This window comes from Epinephelus lanceolatus, chromosome 13 (assembly GCF_041903045.1).
Source record: "Epinephelus lanceolatus isolate andai-2023 chromosome 13, ASM4190304v1, whole genome shotgun sequence".
Lineage (NCBI taxonomy): Eukaryota > Metazoa > Chordata > Actinopteri > Perciformes > Serranidae > Epinephelus > Epinephelus lanceolatus.
In genome coordinates, this window is record NC_135746.1 from 14,796,315 (window position 1) to 14,817,088 (window position 20,774).

General features: G+C 40.8%; 1 protein-coding gene across 1 annotated transcript; it reads left to right on the forward strand.

Moving 5' to 3' along the window:
* Positions 1-106: 106 nt before the first annotated feature.
* Positions 107-20,774, forward strand: chrna2b (cholinergic receptor, nicotinic, alpha 2b (neuronal)). The gene is made up of 6 exons (XM_033649449.2): positions 107-852; positions 8,777-8,928; positions 11,913-11,957; positions 12,149-12,258; positions 15,517-16,684; positions 17,929-20,774. Exons 1-6 carry the CDS (start codon positions 786-788, stop codon positions 18,052-18,054), a joined length of 1,668 nt encoding a protein of 555 aa, XP_033505340.2. The 5' UTR covers positions 107-785; the 3' UTR covers positions 18,055-20,774.

A 20,774-nucleotide genomic window follows, 5' to 3' on the forward strand; every position in this document is an offset into this window, starting at 1 on the left:
TTTCCCACACATGCAAGCTACCACTTTTACGGGGAACCCTGTGTGCGTGTGTGAAAAGAGTGAGGAGGAGAGAAAGGAGGAGGGACTGTTGTAGGTACCAGATGAAAGACGCGGAGACCTCAGATGAGTCCTGTCTTCCCACAGTGGATGATGCGGGTTTGCGGACCTAACAGACCAAAGTGAAGACTTAAAATGCTTCTTGTCATGGAGAAGATGTAAAAAATTGAATTTTTAAATGGGAAGTGTTAGATTAGGTCACCAAGGACGCGTAATTTCTTGGCACCGTGCGTAAAAAGGTGGATTTGTTTGGATAACTAATACGCAGCAACAAACCGGACTATTATCTGTAAATAATTTCTTGACACCTTCTCTGCTTTATCATGAACTGGGGCTTAAATCTGCAAACACACCAGAGGTAAGCTCCCGAGCCGCTCCCTGATTCAGCACCGGATGGCTCACAGACTGGGTGCGCGGACACAAGAGGTACATTGCCCGCTCTCATCCCGGCTAAACTGGGCTAAAGTGGGATGAGTGACACGCACATCGATGCAGAGCTTTAGAGAAATCACCGTAAAGTTACTCAGCCAGAGTATCGTCACACTCACTCCCCGCCCACAGATGTAAACGCAGCTATACCAACAGTAGTGGTGAAGTTGTCCTGATATGCCTCCCAGCTGCGAAGATGACAGATTTTGCCCACAAATCACGGTTTCAAGGTAACGTTTTGACAGCGGACGGTAACACCTCCGTGATCTCCGGTGAACTTCTTACCAGCAGAGTACAAAATGGGACACAACCACCTGTTCTCTGTGAGGGCGGCCATCCTCTGCTCGCTGCTCTTGTGTTACTCAGGTAAGCACTTTTCAAACATTTTATCGAGCCTTACCCTAACGGAAAAGTTAGCTAAAAAAGCAACCGTCGTTGTAGCATCATGTAACATGAAGATGTCATGTTTAAACTCACATTTTACAGCAGCAAAATGCTAACTCTACAACAGGCAGAGCTACACAAAGTGTATAAAGTGATAAACGTCGAATTAATAAAAAAAAAATACTCGTTTTAAAAGTAGCGAAATATAACTTACCTGTCAATTTTAACACTTGCACACTTCCACTCAAAACTCCCACAATGCTTTTCTCCGTATTTATTTCACCCTCGCGCGCAGTCGGCTAACGGTTGAAGTCATCTTAGCTCGTGCCTCAGTACGGTTTGTATTAGTTTAACGGTTGGTTTTTAAATTTGAGAGCCGGAAGTTAACTCTGATGGACTCCAGACCTCAATCTTTTACTTACACATGCTGTTTTTAGTTTTTATTGAAAAACAATGCAAAGCTAGTGTTAGCAGTGTGCCTGCAGGTCCTTATATAAAGTCTTAAAATGATTTATATTCCATTTTAAAAGTCATTAAATAGCCTTAAATTTAAATTTGTGTGGTCAAAGTTGCCCCAAATATTACCAAGATTGGTTTATCAATCATTTAATTACTTCTTATCAAAGTTAATTTAGCATCTCTGTATGAAACAGGGTTCCTACAGTGATGGAAAGCCTGAAAAAGTCATGTAATTTCTTAATCTCATTATCCAGGCCTGGAATAGTCATGGTATTAGTATTTGTGTGTGTTTAAAGGTCCCGTATTATGCTGATATTCAGGTTTATCATTATATTTTGGGTTTCTACTGCAACATATTTACATGCTTTAGTGTTCAAAAAACACGTTATTTTTATCATACTGTCTGCCTGAATATACCTGTAATCACCTTCTGTCTGAAACGCTCTGTTTTTTGTTTTGTTTTTTTTATCTTTATGGAAGGTTTCACTGGAATTATATTGTTGGGTCCATGTTTGCTTCCTGTCAGCTGATGTCTTTCACATACACAGCAAAACTTTCAAACAGCAAAAACAAAGGGACCCATTTGCAGTGTTTATGTGTTAAACAGTCTATATAGTATACTTGTGACATCACAATTTGACAGAAATCCCAACAGCTCATTTGACAGCACAGTTTCTGAATGAGAACTATGTGCATTTTTCTGTGGACTGAGTGTTTTGATACTTACACAGAATGGAATGGGATTAACTGTTACAGTAATCGTCCATGTAATTCAACATGGCAGCAAATTTACTTTCTCTAGGCTAGCTATTGACGTAACATAAGACACATTAACAGTTGATGTTTTGTTTACCATATACAAAAAATAACATTTGGAATACAGTAGTCTTTACTGTACAGTTCTGTCCGTGTACTGGTTATAAATGGTCATGGGAATTTTATTGTTGGTCCTTGAAAAGTCATGGAAATGTTTAGAATTTTTTTCCATGACAATGTGTGTCTATATTTCTTATGTTACACATTTCTAAACCTACCACTGAACCTCCTAGTAATGTTTTTACTTAATACTTGTAATGTTGGCATGTTCCAGTGGTAGAAGTACTCAGGTATTTTTCTTACTTTTCAGAAGTGTAAAGTAGCATAAAGTGTAAATACTCAAGTAAAGTACAGGTACCTAAAATGTGTACTTAAGTACAGTACTTGAGTAAAAGTACTTAGTTACATTACACCACTGCAGTCCAAAAATCAGTCTTAAATTATGTCAAGGTTGAAAGGTCTTAAAAATAATTCACTGTAAAAAAGATGAATGGACTAGCTTCGTTAGCTTCTCTCTGTTACCATCTGAGAGTTTGGTATCCTTAACGATGCGCATTTAGAAGTTGTCAGAGAAAGACAGCTGCGCTTAACAAAAAAGTACAAATCCTCTAAACAGTGTGAGAAAATATTACACACAATATGCCACAATGGCGTAGTCATAGTTATAATTTTAGTGGATGTTAATGGTCACAGGTTTGTTTTGTTACCAATGGACTAGTCTTGTCACCAGACAATCAGAGATCTCCGCCTTCTGATAGTCTGGGGACACTCCTTTCTAAAGTGTGTTTAACACACCGGCGAAAACGGCCGTCAACAAAGCAACGCCTCTTGCATTTTTGAAAATGACACGCCTTCTCGGAAATGTGTGCTCCCCCTTTTCTCGTCCGCAAGGAAACAAACACACAGAGCTTGAAAATGGATGCCGAGAGATTATACTCCGTTTTATCAAACGTGTGCTCATCCGTGAAGAAAATATTTTTTCCCAGCGGATGTCTTAGTTACAACATGATTGAGCTAACTGGAGTAGTTTCATGTCGTATCCAACAACGAGAGGCTTTTAACAGATGACGTCCTGATGTTAGCTTTGCTGCTAGTGTTAGCTGTCCCTGTCAGCTGCAGCCACTGATGCTTTCTAGACATCGTGATTTCCCAAAACTGAATAAATACCACACATAGCAACACAAAACTGCTTTGCTACCTCAACCATGTTGTAACTAAGATATCCGCTGGAAAATATATTTTTTTTCACGGACCGTTTAATGAGTTATTACCTATTACAGACACCGCTAACAGCTAAGAAATAGTAATGTTTGTTCAATCATTGTGTTTATAGACTTTACAAACATCGGATTAGTCTAAACGGTGATACAGTGATGTGAAAAATGTGATATATATACATATATATATATATATATATATATATATAGCTAAAAGCTCTGCTGGTTTTCTACCCGAAGTATTTGTAAACAACAAGGCAATTCTCTCTATAGTCCGGCCGGACGAATGAGTTGTGGCCTTGTAAAAGATTATGTTTGTTTCTTTTAGTTGGCGAGAATGTGTCGCCCCAAAAGCAACAAACATCCACTAACTTTGACAGCGTTTTCTGTGAGCGTGGCTGAGCCATTTTGTACCGCTACACATGTTTCTAGTCGGACTATGTTTACAAGCACAAGAGTTCAGCGAGCCACCGTAGGACCGCCCTGCAGATTTACTATTGGTTCTGCAACGTAGGGAGTTTTTTTAAACTCTGAAATTGTATCCGCCCATCTAAACACAAAATCAGGGAGAAAGTCATCAGTGTTTAGTTAAGCAAAGCGTCTAAAGACTGACTTGTGAGTCTACCAATGGACAAGAGCAGGATTTATATTTTTTCAAGAGGATACAGCCTTTTTGTGGATATATTTGTGGAAGCAGTGTCCAGGATGATAATAGTTAATTTCAGTTTGACTTTAAATCCATCAAGCTTGACAGTGGAACTCAGGGCAGCTCTATCAATTCCACCTGAATTCCACCATGAGTTTTATGCACAAACAACTGCTCACTAAGAGGTCTAAGATAATGTGTTCTTGTGACATACGTGAGAGGCTTTAAAATGAACACAGTAGCTTCTCTGTCCCCTCCCTCCATCTTGACATGCTACAGCCATCAGATGTGCAGGTGCTTGATCTCGTGCCATCTCATAACGTCACCGAGAGAGTTCAGCTTCCTCACTGCAGTTTTAGCCGACCTACGGGAAATTTGTTGCATGTTTTTTTAGTGAACTTTCTGCTCTTAAATATTTGACAGCCTAATTTCACGAGAGCGCCCCTGGCTTGAGAAGCTGCTGACTCCATCATCTGAACTGGTCAGTGTTTTATACACCTCGCCAAGGGGGCTTGGCCACGGTCCAACATGCACGGCCTCAGTGTGCTGGATGTTGGAGGTGTCATCTCATTTCAAGTCTCCGCTGGCAGGAGCCTTTGATCTGTGGCACCCAGGAGTCCCTTCTTTTTTTTAAGCCCCACATCTGGTCCTACCCAGATGCAGAGAGATGAATGCGCGCCGCCCTGACTGTCAAGAGAACAGATAAGAAGTCTCTGGTGCCTGCTTGTTTGCCAGAATGAAATTAGTTCATGATGGCAGGAGATGAGCTCATGTGCACCGTGGGCACTAATTTTACTATTCACGTCTACTGCCTCACTTTTTTTTTTTTTTAAACAAACTATTGTTAAAACAATTATGTCCTACCTAAATTGTCACTTAACATGATATCCATAAGGCAGCTGTTTTACACAGAGACTTCATCTGCATATTCATCCAGGCTTTCTTTGTTTAAAGACCCTCAAGCCAAGGAATTACCATATAGGCAATAAATCATTAAAACTGTTTTGCATGTGTCCCTCAGGTTCACTCCATGCACATTAAAGCTCCTCACCTGTTTATTCTCCACTGGACAATCCAGCACTTATTGGTTGTAAATACTTGTCAGTGTGGTAGTCAGAGCTTTAACTCACTGGTGGTCATGTAATGATGTGGCCTTGGCAAAGCATCCATGTGTGGTGCCAGATGCAGGTGGTCCAAGGTCTGGTTTCAGGGTCTTTGTTGGATCATTGGGCTGCATTACACCCTGTCAAACAGAGGTCCAAAGGGAGTGGATGGTAATGGCATGTAAACCCGATGGTGTCTCTATTGATTTTTTAAAAAAAAGACTCTGGAGGTTTGGCTTTGGTGTGATGCGTTACTTCAACATAACCTTACATATATCTCTATAGAGACGAGATAATTGTTTATAAGAGAGGTTCTCTTTCTGTACATTAAACAATGAATATATTTCATTTCTTTGTAAAACCATGAAATAAAATAAATATATGATTACTAACAGGAGAATGAATGACTAATGCGGTTTCACAAATACTCTATACACTAGAGCACGACCAATACATTGGCAGCCATTAGCTAATTGGAGCAACCCAGTCGCCAGAAAAAATGTTTGTGTTGTACAGTTTTGCAGACCACACATACCTTGCATTTGTACATTATTTTGTTGGGGATACATTGAAACTTTACATTTCTCAACACACTGTGGTTAACTTGGCGCAAAAATCACTTGGTTATGGTTAGAAAAAGATCATGTTTTGGCTTAAAACACTCAGGTTTGGTGGCACAAAAGCCAATTAAATAGAAGAGACAGGTCGGTGAGAAACAACCAGGTTGGGTGGCTTAAACGCCATAATATCTCGGTGAAAAGCACCAAGGCTTAGTGGCTCAGACGGTGTGTGGTGTCAGTGAAAAGCACCAGGTTGGGTGGCTCAAACACCACAATGTGTCGGTGAAAAACGCCCAAGTTCAGTGCCAAAAACATTGATTGAATTGCCATGAGGTGTTGCCAAAAAACAACCATTGTTGTTAATTTCCAACAGGGGTCTGCAGCTTGACAGCTGACTCACCTAGCTGACAGGCCACCCACCATCAGTTGCCAATTCCCAATGACAAAAGTCAGCTTAAAATGTTGTGTCACTTTAGAATAATTAATATGATACGTATGAAACATGCAAATGTGACATATTCATGGTTTTCAGAAGCTTTCAATGCCAATACTTTCTTCCAGCGACTGGGCTAATTGCATTTATTAGTGGTATTGTGACAGGCCTGGGCGATATGTTGATATTATATCAATATCGTGATATGAGACTAGATATTGTCTCAGATTTTGGATATTGTAATATCAAATGGTGTTGTCTTTTCTTGGTTTTAAAGTGACATCATTTTCTGAACTGACCAGACTGCAGTTCTGTTAGTTGTCCTCACCCAATAAGTCATTATATCCACATTACTGATGATTTTTTAATCAAAAATCTCATTGTGTTAATGTTTTGTAAAAGCACCAATAGTCTACCCCTGTATTATCATCACAAGGTTCATATTGAGGTATTTGGTCGGAAATAATCATGATAGGTGATTTTCTCTGTATCGCCCAGCCTGATATTGGGAGTATATGCAACAAGAAGTTCGAATTTAGTAAGGTCAGTGGTTTACTTGGGGTAGTTTATCAATAGTAGTGCTGTTACATAGTTAAATTGAATGTAAGGTGTACTTTAGTAAAACAAATTTAAGGGACACTTATAAAACATTTTTGTCCTAGTTTTGTATTTAAGTTTTAAGACAAAAATTGGCGCTATGGTCAGCAGTTTTTAAAAAAACTTTTAAATATCAATTCAGTCAGATTTAACTATTAATTGCAACAAATGGAAATACAGTTACGTATGGCGGTGATGGCTCTGCTCTTAAGATGCTCCCTGGATTAGACGAGCAGCCAAAACAGGGAGCGCAATGTAGAAAACCCCAACTCCAGGTAAACAAGAGTGGGCCCAAAGCAAGATATTTAATACCATTTTGACCTTTGAGCCATGTTGGGACTCTGAATTAGAAAAGTGGAGGCTGGGGTGGTGGAGGCAAAGCTTTGCTAGCTGTTGTAGCAGCACTGTGTGGCAGCATTGGTGTAGGAGGAAGTCACATTTAAACGGACTGCCTTGTTGTGAGAATGAGCTGTGATTGTTTTGTGACTGATTAGAAAGGATGATTCGGTCAGCGGGCTGACTACAGCTGGCGTGTTTGACTTCAATGTTCTGCATGGACTAATGGGATGCTTCCTATATGGGTTTCAAAACTCCAGTTTAGGGCTGGGCGACATGGTGAGAATCAAATACCACAATACTTTTGACCAAATATCTCAACATCGATAATGTAGGTGTAACTATTGGTGCTTTCTGAAAGAATTTACACAATTAGTTTTGATAAATAATCAGAAGTAATGTGTATATAATGACTCAGTGGGTAAAGACAACTACAGAAAAAGTTAGAACAGTTCAGACAATGACATCACTTTACTGTAATGCAGCCTTTAAAACCAGGAAAAGACAACACTGATGATATCATGATACCCAAAATCCAACACAATATGTACTCTCATACCACGATATTAATATAATGTCAATATATTGCCAAGCCCCAGTCATAATATAGCACACACAACTGTAAACACCTTTGTGTCACCCTCTGCTTCAAGTTAAAACTGAGTTAATTGTTTCATGCATCAGCTGTAACGCAGAGTGACAGACAGTTCGACAACAAACACCCTTCACCAGTGAGATATTAGCTCACCTCCACTTAACACAAGCAAGCAATGATGTGTGTAATTGACTCTGACTACACTGATGAAGGTGGGAGCGGTAATCCCCGAGGGGCGGGATTCCTGTCCATTTCCATGCTATTCATCCTGCACTGCAGAGACAAAAAAACTATAGTGACTCAGTCTGAGCTTGTACGCAAATCTGTCTAGACTGCATATTCAAAATCAATTGGATTAAGCCACCTCTCATTGTGAAGCAGCACATACATAATAATAACATTTGAGAGATAAAGAGCAGAGGTGGTGTTGCTGCTTCCCCGGCCTCCACATGCATGGTTTTAGCAGACGACCCACACGGGGGGGCTCAGATCAAGAGATCAAAAGATTTGCTACGATGTGGAAAAGTCGATAAGACTTTACCAAGAAAGGTCTTAGATGTTTGGAGTCTGTGCTGAAACATGAGATGTTCACCTTCACTCCCAACAGCTACAATATCATGGCAGCCTGGTTTACTACTGTTTGTTAAGTGAGGATTAGAGGAGACACGGATGAGAGGACATGGATGTGATCCCTGTATACTGCGCCACTGCCCTCTTCCACACCACTCACTTAACATGCAGTCGTTGTCATACCATTAAATATGAACTGCTGAATGCCAACAAAACAGAGTCACAAGTTAAAACTGTCCAGACCTTGATGAAATGTCAAAAGGACATTTGCACCTACATCAGTTACTTGACGTAATTTTAACAGCTGCATGTTAGCTCATTAAAATGTTAAAATACCTCATATTGCACTTCCAAAAGAAGCTCCAAGAAATATTTAATGGATCTATTAAATGCATATTTAAATCTTTAAAAAAGATGGTAGTGAAATTTAATAGTATTTCATTTGCACAGCATTGAATAAATGTGACCAATTTATAAATTCCATTACTCTCGTACCGAATCTGTGCTCTATAAATGTTTAACGCTAAAAGAGAGAAGATAGTTTTCTTCATTAAAAGAATCAATGTATCTGCAGCTCTCTGCCATGAGAAGACCCACTCGCACGCTGAGGATGAGCTCTTCAAGACGCTGTTCGCCGGTTACAACAAGTGGTCGAGACCCGTGCCAAACATCACTGATGTGGTCATCGTCAAGTTCGGACTGTCAATAGCACAGCTCATTGATGTGGTGAGTTGTCACGCATGTTTGTCCATTCGTGTGGTACATTAATAGAGGGGATATTTAAAGGGACAGTTAAAATAAAAAAATAACAAATACATGTTTTTCCTCTCAAGTGTTAGAGCTATCAGGCACAGAGATGTCTGCCTTCTCTCAAATATAATGGAACTAGATGGCACTCAGCCTGTGGTGCCCAAAGCACCAAAAGAAAATACATTTTAAAAACTCAACAGCAGTGTCTCTTTCCAGAAATCATGACCCGGTTACTCAAGATATTCCACAGACCTTGTTGTGAGCAGTTTCATGTAGTGTAGTGGCAGAAAGGCCTAGAAATATTTGACCTTTAAGGTCAAGTTAGAAGCAAAACATGCTTACTAAAACTGAGTAACCTTGAATGGTCTCACTCTGAGGAGAATTCTACAAAAAGAGTGATGGAAAACAGGTATCGTTTCCGTGGCAGGAATAAGTTGTGGTAAATCACTGAATATTAAGATGAAAGTCAGTGCAAGTTCTGGGAAACTGCAGGAAATCACACCCATGCACATACACACACATGGAAAGTTATGTATGATGTTTATCTGAGGGCTGTCTCATTGTTGCGGTATTTGAAGCTGCATGCTGTGTCTTCAATAAAGTCCCGCAGGCTGCAGATTGATTCTAAGTCAGAGTCTTAACAGTAGGAACTATTTTCTTTCTACCAAACCAAACCCGCCAACTGTGTCACCACACAGAAGGAAGCGTGCGTCTACAGCTAGCTCACCTAGCACCACTGAGCTAGCTCATGTTACAGTTCAGCTAAGGAGGACGCCATTAATGGTTAAATCTTGCGCCGTAATGAGCATGAGCCTCTTGTCTGTGAGTAGATGCACGCTTCTTTCTGCGCAGTGATATGGTTAGCGGGTGTAGTTAAGTAGAAGAAAATAGTTCTTACATTAAACTCACAACAAGGTCTGTGGATGAGCAGTGTGTGAGCAGTTTCATGTAGGAACTATTTTTTCTACCGAACTACACCTGCCAACCGTGTCACTGCGCAGAAGGAAGCGTGCATCTACTCATGGACAAGAGGCTCATGCTTGTTACAGCGCAAGATGTGAAGATGAATGGCGTCCTCCTTGGCTGAGATGTAACATTAGTTAGCTCAGTGATGCTAGGTGAGCTAGCAGTAATGCACACTTCCTTCTGCGTAGTGATACGGTTGGCGGGTGTAGTTTGGTAGAAAATAGAACCATGAAATGGAGTAACTGGGTCATGATTTCTGGAACGAGACATTGCTGTTGAGTTTTTCAGGTGTATTTTTTGGCACTTTGAGCACCACAACCCAAGTCCCATCTAGTTCCATTATACTTGAGAGAAGGCAGACATCTCTACGGCTGATATCTCCAACACTCAGCAACTCACACTGACACAGTCTAGATGGATAAACAGCACTACAGGTAAGAGGGAAAACGTGTGTTTTAGATTTTGATGCCAACTGTCCCTCTAAACACAAGCTAGTTTTGGTGTCATGGTGACAAATTTTTAGGTAATAATGCAAACAATAAACAAAACGCTACAAATTTCAAGGTCAGATTGAGTAGAGGGCATTTCAGTTTATTTTAAGTACAATCATGTATCCCCAGAGCATTCATTAGCATGATTAATACTCCCTATAGTAGTTTTAGCCTGACCTGCATGGCCTGAACATCTGGCTGAATCTATCATAAACCAACACTGTGTTGTTTGTTTTTCTTTAAACCAATCACAATTGTCTTGGGCACCACTGAGCCCAGAATGCAGCGTTATTTTTTTCCCCTAGTCTCCTAGTTTGACCTAGTCCCACCCTTTGCTGTAATTGGCTAGTACTTGTCATGTACATTTGTCAAGGTCGGAGGTAGTGAGGGCAGAGATCATGGTTAGAGTTAGTACCAGTCAATCCCAGCACAGTAGGGTGCCACAGGGCAAGCATTCTTGGGGATGCAGCAACTGTGTTCCAGCAAAATAGGGTGTGTTCCAAATCGCAATCATTTTCTTTTTACCTTTAGTAGGTACTGCAGCTGCCCTTAACAAGTACGTACTGTTGCGTGCAGCATGCACACAATGGCGACATACTACTGTCTCATTACATTACACCCCTGACCCTCTTGCTTTTATGTCCGTTACCTTGGAAATAAAAACAAATGCCACTTACTGAGTTCACTAGAGACGAAGATCAACCCTGAGAGCTCTGCTGTTGTTACTTTGCAATGTATGTAGTTTAACTTTAAAGTTATAACCGCATGACTGTAGATTCTAGCATCATATTTGCGACAGTGAAGTTACATCAACAGTTCTTTTGCGGCATACTCTGTAGTACGGTAGCATAGGTATTGGAACGCACAGGTTGTGTTTGGAGGGATCTTGTTTTGGTGGAACATTCGCATGTGGGCAGGCGAGCTCTGGCATTATAATGGCTAAATCCTAAAAGAAAACTCCCCATAAAACATTTACAGATGTTTTAGTGTGTAGGTTGCGGGCTCAGAAATTGTTGTTTGATGTACAGCGCTAAAATGAAGTGTGGTGATAGGTCGGGCTTTCCGTGACCAGTTTTGTGTAGCGCCTTGGATTTTGACGTCTGAGATAAGCAGCCAATGACAGGCTTACTCCCACAGTCTACATCCTGTGAGCCAGACCACCTCCATACGGACCAAAACTGACACTGAAACTTTAAGCCTCTTTACAGTTTTACACTATATGTGTTTTTTTTAACAGTGTGTTTTGCTATTTTCATATACAGTAGCAAAAACAAACTTAGGAAAACTAGATTATGCACCTTCTGCCCTGTCACAGAAAAAAACTGTTACAGAACACTTCACATCCATCAAGTTATTGAAGTCAAGTTGCTGCGAGCTATATTTGGGTCTGCTTTGACAAACCTCCAAGAACCTCTCTCACAGATTCCTCTGGCCTGAGTTGACAGCCTTAACTCGTCTCTGTGTTTCTCTGTCTCACTCTCTCTCCATCTGTCTGTCTGCAAGGACGAGAAGAACCAAATGATGACAACCAATGTGTGGCTTAAACAGGTCAGAGAAATGTGTGTCAGTGTCGATTTCTTATAAAGATTTTATTTCCTCAGAGGAGTTTTGGTGATATGAAATGTTAATATATGAAGACCTGATGCTGCAGGGCTCATTTGACCAAGTTTATGAGGAATTATATGACTTCTATGATCATTAAGGATCATAACCCTGACCAACATGTTTGTATGTCTCAGGAGTGGAATGACTACAAACTTCGCTGGAGACCATCAGACTACGATAATGTGACATCCATAAGAGTCCCGTCAGAGCTCATATGGGTACCAGATATTGTCCTCTACAACAAGTAAGTGTGATTTAAGACTAATGACGACCTGACACCAGACGACTTTTGAACGGATTTCACTGTGAAGACAAATTTCAAATGTCAGAATAAAATCTTGAGAGTTTAATAAGAGCTGTGGCGCACTCCTGTGATCCTGGTTTTAGGGACGATGTACATTATCTTTAAAAGGCACCTATAAATAAAATGCATTATGGAGGACAACGGGGAAATGCAATAACATGAATAAGTCTCAGTTCTCTTGTACTGTGGATCGGGAGGAGGAACTGGTGGAGATGTGGAGTAAACAAGAGTTGATGTTTAATTCAGCGTGTATCTGATCCACCACCTGGAACTGATTTTAGTGAAACATCTTAATATTTGAAAGGGTTCAGGTGACAAACTTCAAGTACAGTTTATCTTTATAGATTATATTGATGCAGAATTGACAAGAATACTGTCAATATATGACTTTTCTTTTCATAAAATGCCACAGTGGATACTTGTAACATATTTGCAGACAAACTTCAGAGAAGAGTAGCAGAAACACTGATAAATTGGCCTCTTTGCTGGATGGTGTATGGTATGAAAATGGCACCATCTAGTGATTATAAAACATTCTGCTCCTCTGTTAAATTGTCTGCACCTTCACACTGGAAAACAGGCAAATATGATATAACTGACACAGTTCTTCCTGCCTCGCTGGATTTGTATTGTGCATCTCTGTTAATGCAGGTTATTTATTTTAAAATGAAGACAAACTTCATACATGTACTGCTTCAGTGTGGATCTGTTGTAAAATAGATTGTCAGTGCCCTCTCCATTCTCCTAAATCTGCCTCATGAAGGTTAAACCCAGAGAACTGATGATGGAGTTCTGCTCCATCGAGCCAGTGTAATCACAATCTGAGAGGAATCTTTTAAAAAACAAAGGTGTGAAACTGATGAAATGATAATGACATCATTACGTTTTCAGCAGACGCTATCATCACCATTAAAGCGATGAATGGAGGGGAGATTTCTGGAGAAGATCATTATTGGAGAATCATAATACTTTTCCACTGCATGAGAAGACACTCTGTAGTCTCACGCAGTAAGAAGGAAAATATAATTTTTTTCAGTAAAAGGGTTAGAAGAAGCAGGGTATGTTTTTCCTGCTATTTTAGTCTCTGATGTTTAAAGGGACAGTTCAACCCAAAATCAAAAATACATATTGTTTTTATGTGAGTTGCTGAGTGTTGGAGATATTGACCATAGAGTTGTCTGCCTTCTCTCCAATATCAGGGAACTAGATGGCACTCAGCTTGTGGTGCTCAAAGCACCAAAAAAATACATACATGTAAAACTCAACATTAATGTCTCTTTCCAGAAATCATGACCCAGTTACTCAAGATAATCCACAGACCTTGTTGTGAGCAGTTTTATGTAGGAACTATTTTCTTTCTACCGAACTACACCCCCCAAAACTGGCACAAGAAGTACTCAGATCTTACTTAATAAAAGTACTAATACCACAGTGTAGAAATACTCTGTTACAAGTAAAAGTCCTGCATTCAAAATGTGATTTACGTAAAAGTACAGAAGTATTAGCATCAACAAATACTTAAAAGTACCAAAGGTAAAAGTATTCATGCAGAATAATAAATAATAACTGATTGTTGCGGTGTTCATCACTTTAATGTTGCAGCTGGTAAAGTTGGAGCTCATTTCAAAAAGACTGCTGGGTAGTCCAATCTATAATAATATATCATAATTTATTAATTAATTATATTTTGTATTATAAATCTGAATCTACAAAGTTACTAAAGTCGCATAAATGTAGTGAAATAAAAAGTACAATATTAACCTCTGAGATGATGTGAAGTAGAAGTATAAAGTGGCATGAAATGGTACAGTACAAGTACCACAAAATTGTAATTAAGTACAGTACAGTACCACTGCCCGCCAACCATATCACTGCACAAAAGGAAGCGTACATCTACTGCTAGCTCACCTAGCACCACTGAGCTAGCTAACATTACAGCTCAGCTGAGGAGGACATCATTAATGTTTACATGTCACGCTGTCACAAGCATGGGGCTATCATCCATGAGTAGATGCACGCTTCCTTCTTCACAGTGATATGGTTAGCGGGTGTAGTTTAGTAGAAAGAAAAAAGTTCCTACATGAAACTGCTCACAACAAGGTCTGTGGATTATCTTTAGTAACTGGATCGTGGTTTCTGGAGAGAGACATTGCTGTTGAATTTTTCAGATTTTTTTTTTTTTTTGGAACTTCAAGCGCCAGAAGTACCATCTATCTCCATTTTATTAGAGAAAAGGCAGACATCTGTAACGCCAAGTTCACAATGGATGAAGAAACACTGCAAAGTGGGATGATTTTCCATGGAGCGCTCCCTGCTTGCTTTCGGCACCTATGCTAAGCGTTTGGGCTGTTTACACTAGATGTGGTGCGACGCCAAGTGCCCTAGTCGGCTTGCAGTCTGCAGCAATAGTTTCAGCGTCTGTTCTACTTTTTTTCTGTGAGCCGCCAGCAAATCTGTCAAGAAAACACACTGACAATCAAATCAAATCAAGTTTATTTATGTAGCACATCTAAAAACAACTGCAGCTGACCAAAATGCTGTACAAAATAAAAGAACGACAGAAAAACATAAAGCAATATAACATGTACACAAATATAAAACAGAATAACACTGATAAGAACAATTACCTACGTAATTCTCTTCAGATTTGTCTTAAAAGTGTCAGTGGAGGGGGAGCATTTGATTAAGGGATGTAAAATGTATTGTAAATGATATAAAGTGTATATTAAATATGATGTAATAATCTGACTGATAAATGAGAGAAGATATGTCCCATGCTTCCACATGTTTGTCAGTTGTGTCTAAATAGAGAGCCAGAGAGACAACCAGAGCCTCTCACACACACACACACACACACACACACACACACACAAGCAGACAGAGAGAGAGCTCTACGTTTGATTTAAACAGAGCAGAATCACTTGGTGACCGGTGGAGAGAAATGCGCTCCTGGTGTGAACAGGCAGGTGACTGCTGACAATAAATAAATCAGGGCGCTTCCATGTCCAGTGTGAACCCAGCGTAAGGCCGATGTCTCCAACACTCAGCAGCTCACATCAAAATAATCCAGATAGTTATGTAGCGCTATAGGTAAGAGGAAAACTATGTATTTTTTATTTTTGGGTGAACTGTCCCTTTAAAACTGAGGTCTCATACTGTAATTCACCATCGTTTATATGACAACTTCTCCCTTTCCAGTGCTGATGGTGAGTTTGCTGTGACCCACATGACGAAAGCTCACCTATTCCACACTGGTAAAATCCGCTGGGTACCTCCTGCCATCTACAAGAGCTCCTGCAGCATCGACGTCACCTTCTTCCCCTTCGATCAACAGAACTGTAAAATGAAATTTGGCTCCTGGACGTACGACAAGGCCAAGATCGACCTGGAGCGAATTGAGAACACTGTGGACCTGAACAACTACTGGGAGAGCGGCGAATGGGCCATCATCAACGCTGTGGGGACGTACAACACAAAGAAATACGACTGCTGCCACGAGATCTACCCAGACATCACCTACTTCTTCATCATCCGGAGGCTTCCGTTGTTTTACACCATCAACCTCATCATCCCCTGTTTGCTGATCTCCTGCCTCACTGTGCTGGTTTTCTATCTCCCCTCAGACTGTGGCGAGAAGATCACCCTGTGCATCTCCGTGCTGCTGTCCCTCACTGTCTTCCTCCTCCTCATCACTGAGATCATACCCTCCACATCCCTCGTCATCCCGCTCATCGGCGAGTACCTCCTCTTCACTATGATTTTCGTCACCCTCTCCATCGTCATCACTGTCTTCGTGCTCAACGTGCACCACCGCTCTCCCAGCACTCACAAGATGCCCCGCTGGGTCCACTCCGTCTTCCTGGACCTCATCCCACGCTGGCTGTTCATGCGACGGCCCGCGCCAGACGGCCGGCGTCGCAGGCTGTTGCTGCTGCAGCAGGAAGCGGCGCTGGAGCGGCGGCAGTGCCGGATGGCCTCGTACAAATCTGGCAATTGCCTCAGCACCTCAGCAAACTGGTTAAGAGACGGGACCACATCAGAAGACCCTGAGAGAAGCTCTTATGAGGATTTAGAGCTGGGGACGCTGACATCATATTTTTCCTTCCGCCCTCCTTCGCCCAGACCGCCAGGGTTGACTCCTCCGCCACAACAGAAAAACCCACAGAACAGCTTGAACCGACAGGAGGCGGCTGCAGGGACGAACAGACTTTTAACAGGGAGTAGAGTCAATCTTACCCAGAGGCCAACTAAAGTTGATAATACAGTGTCAGACTCGACATTCCTGCTTTCACCAAGTGTTATACGCGCTCTGGAAGGGGTGCACTACATCGCAGACCATCTGAGGGCTGAAGACGCTGACTTCAGCGTGAGTATCAATGAAACACCACAACCACTATTACCATTTTATTTACCGGCACTTACAGGTATACCTCACCCACAAAATGATCACTTATATATCAGTTACTCACCACGTGTGTTGCAACTTCTTGTCCTGTCTTGTGGCGGCAGATTGGAAGTACTTGTGTAGATTAATACTGACTGGCTTTGAGCAGCAAAACAAAGAAAGTCCAAAACTGAGGTTGAAGTTGATTAATCCCAGACTCCAGGATCTTTAAATAAAGCTTAGTACAAGCATGAAATCAACACAAAAGGCAGCAGCCACAAAGGCCAAACATTAAAAGTGATTTGCCTCCAATCAGCAGCACCTGGTCTTCCCTTGGCCCGGCCTTTATCCCCCCATCAGCACACTCCAGGCCTGTAGAGGGCAGCAGAAAACACACTGGCAAGGAAATGACAACTGGCTTCTTTGCTGTGTTACCTTGAATTCCGCCTCCCTACATTGGTTGCCAGTTAACAGAACTGATTTTAAGATTCTTTCAAGAACTTTTAAAGCTCAACATGGTTTAGCCCCCAGTTATATAGCTGATCTTCTGACTATGCTCCAAGTCGTGATCTGAGATCTTCAAGTCTACCCTTACTAATGGTCCTTAGATTAGGGCTGGTAACTAAGGGTGTTTTCACATTTAGTCCTTTTTAAATGAACCGAACTCAGTCCTCTTAAAGTGGACCAACAGAAAAGGGACTCAGTTCTTTTTGTTTTCACATCTGGAGACGTGCAGTATCTTCCGTGGACCAAACTACTCCTCATCCTGCGTCCTTGCAAGTGTTACAGGCTGACTTGGTTTTGTCTGTTTTTTCGAGCATCCCAGTGCAACAGCATGTTATCTAGAGGGCTAAATACAAATCAAAGGTTAAGTGAACCGCACCGCAGACTTGAAGTGAACCGAACTCAGACCACCTCCTGATGTGGTCTGAGTTCGGTTCACTTCAGAGGGGTCTGAGTTCATATATATGCGCAAAAAATGCTGAGTAACAGCTCTGAGTCCAATTAGAGGGCTGAAAACGACCAAGTGTAAAAAAACACCCTAAAAGTAACCGGGATTTTGCCATCAAGGCCTTGAAGCTCTGTAATTCTCTGCCTGAGGAGTACATGACCAAATGTTTGCTAACACACAAACTATGAACTTCATAATTAGAATTTCATGTGTAATGTTTTTTTCATTTCTTGTCTTCTCTCTGTCCCTTTATGTTGCTCTTGACTCTACACAGGTAAAAGAGGATTGGAAGTATGTCGCCATGGTGATTGACCGCATCTTCCTGTGGATGTTCATTATTGTGTGCCTGCTCGGGACCATCGGCCTCTTCCTCCCCCCCTGGCTAGCTGGCATGATCTAGCTCTCGTGAGAAGGTGTGAAAAAATTCCATAACCACTGCTAGTTAGTGAAGATTGACATTCAAAATGTAGCTGAACTCTACTTCAAGACTGTTTGCGGCCTCATGAGGCTACAACGCTCTTTACACACCACCAAACCAGAAGTTTGCTTATTTTAGGGCCTTATTACGAGCAGGGCAAAAATCAGAAGGGTTTATTTTTTGTTCAGTGGCCATTTTTGGAAGAATCTCAGACTCAGCTCGTCACTTTCATCTGTCTAAGCTGCACTTTGTCAGCCTCAGGTGTACTTCCTCAGCCTCACCTGTAATGTTGCTAAAATTAGCATGTTAACATACACAGAGTTGGCAACTACATGCTAATGTTTGGCAACATGTAAGATTTGAGATGTTAGCATACTAATGTTAGTATGCTAACATGCCGATGTTTGGTAAATTGTCTCTTAAGCATGTTCATGTAACACACATGCAGTCAGATCAGTCTCAGTATCAATTAATGTACGCAGATGATTCACAATTGTATTTTGTGATTATTGACTCCCCTCAAAAATAATCTTCAGTGCACACAGAAATAATTATTGTTGAATAGGAATGAAAAAGGTTCACAAATGTATTTTTGACAAACAAATATTTCTTGTTTAAGATATATGTAATGCAGTAAAGTTCACACATGATGGGCAGTTTGTAAATGCAGGTTCAACAGTCTGTATGTAAAAGTACCAACATACAAATATGTTTTTTATAGGGTTGCAGTCACACACCATGAAACCATGATTGTGTAATACTGTATATGGTGATATAATGACACCATGATATTTTCTGAGACAGTTACACTACCATGAAAACCTCATACTGTTACAACCTTCATTTTTTATGAAAATTGCTTATACTTCAAAATCCATATATTTGAAATTTTATTTTATTACAAGAAATTTTTGTGTTTGCATCAGGAATACATTTCTGAACCTTTCCATTTACTATAGGTGGATTTTTTTCCATTTATATACATTAACTTTCTGTGTGCACAAAAAAATCTTTTTGTAAAGAGAGTCATTATAAAGCCTGGTAAGACCATCCTGATGATGTGAACTCAACATTCTGTTTCGCTCTCTGCATCAGTCTGGAGTCAGTGCCGCCTCAAACACTTTCAGTGGGCGGGAGCTCTCACCTTCACAGACAAACTCCTTCAGCCAATCAGCATAACAGAACACATCCTTATCACCAGCAGAGCCAACTGATAAATCAAGATTTTGCCACATCCAGTTGGATGAACAAAAAAGTATTTTCCTCAGAGAAACTCCACGAGTGCAAAGTCACTTAGAGTTAGCGCTTATTGGCTTCAGGAGCCGCCATTACTGTTCTACAAGCTGTGGCCTGCATTTTACGTCATCAACCACAACCCAGTTCCTGATTGGCTGTTTACGTTATCAGCTACGGTACGGCTCCATGATTGGCCCTACTGGATTTTAATTTATAGAAAGGGTTTAGGATGGCAGTGGAACCAGACTGATACAGAAAGTGAAAGAGGATGTTGAGCTCACATCATTAGTATGGTCTTACCAGACTATCATTTATATATAAATAATTAAAAAAAACAATTGTGAATCCTTCTGTGTCCATTTATTACCTCCATCAAGGAGGTTATGTGTTTGTTTGTCTGTCTGTCAGCAGGATTCCAGAAAAAGTATGGGTACGGATTTTGATGCAACTTGATGGAAGGGCCGAGAAAGAATTCTGGAGAAGATCTGAATTACTGGGCGGAAACAAAAATTATTTTTCACTTTTGTTGACATTGCGGGACTGAGCAGGTCTGCACTCTCCGAATGCCTGATCTAATTAACTGACACAGATCTGACTCCATAGAACTGCTTGTTAAACAGCATGGCATCACTGTGGGAAATGCATTACACCAATGTAATTACATTTCTCTGCTGTTTGAGGAATTACAGTTTTCAATTTAGCAACCTGATTACATTACATTTACTAGTAACACTGGGGTCAGTAACAGCACTGACTGAACTGTCGAGCTGTTAATGGACAGTAGCTAAATACCTCCAACGCCTCAGCTGGCGTGGCATCAGCTGTGTGAGTGTGGCAGTTCTGGAGTGTTGGCACAAGCTGGGCTGAGTAACGGAAAGAAATGTAACTAATTACTGTTAGTGTTTAGTTACTAGTAAAGTGATTATATTTTGAATTACCAGTAAAAAATCACTTGGGTTATGTTTTCCAAGTGACTTGTCCTACACTGGTCAGCAGCATTGGCTTGGCTCTAAGTCATTTAGAGGAGTCAGTCATAACCTGAAATGTCAAGTAGATATTCAGGAATAACCAAAGTCATCAGGATTCATCTTCTGGGGAATATTGCCGGAGTCATCCAAGTGTCGGGCTGACACAGTGACAGACTGATTCAGCCACACTTTTTCAGCATGGATAAAATAAATATAGCAATGAGATGCTGAGTTTGTGTCCAACTGAAAAACTTCCTTCCACCTCATATGGGATGGCTTCAACTTTATATGTTTTACAACTTCTTTTGGTTTGGACCAACAGTGGCATGCTATACAGGGAGTCTATAATCTGCTGGACACGTTATCTGGGATCATTTGTGCTGGTTTGGGAAGAATTTCCTTTTTTTTTGACAGGTTTTTCTTTCTGGCTGTGCTGCCATGATTAGAATTATTTTTGAATGATCATACTATGAAATAAATCCCCTAATTAAACCCTCA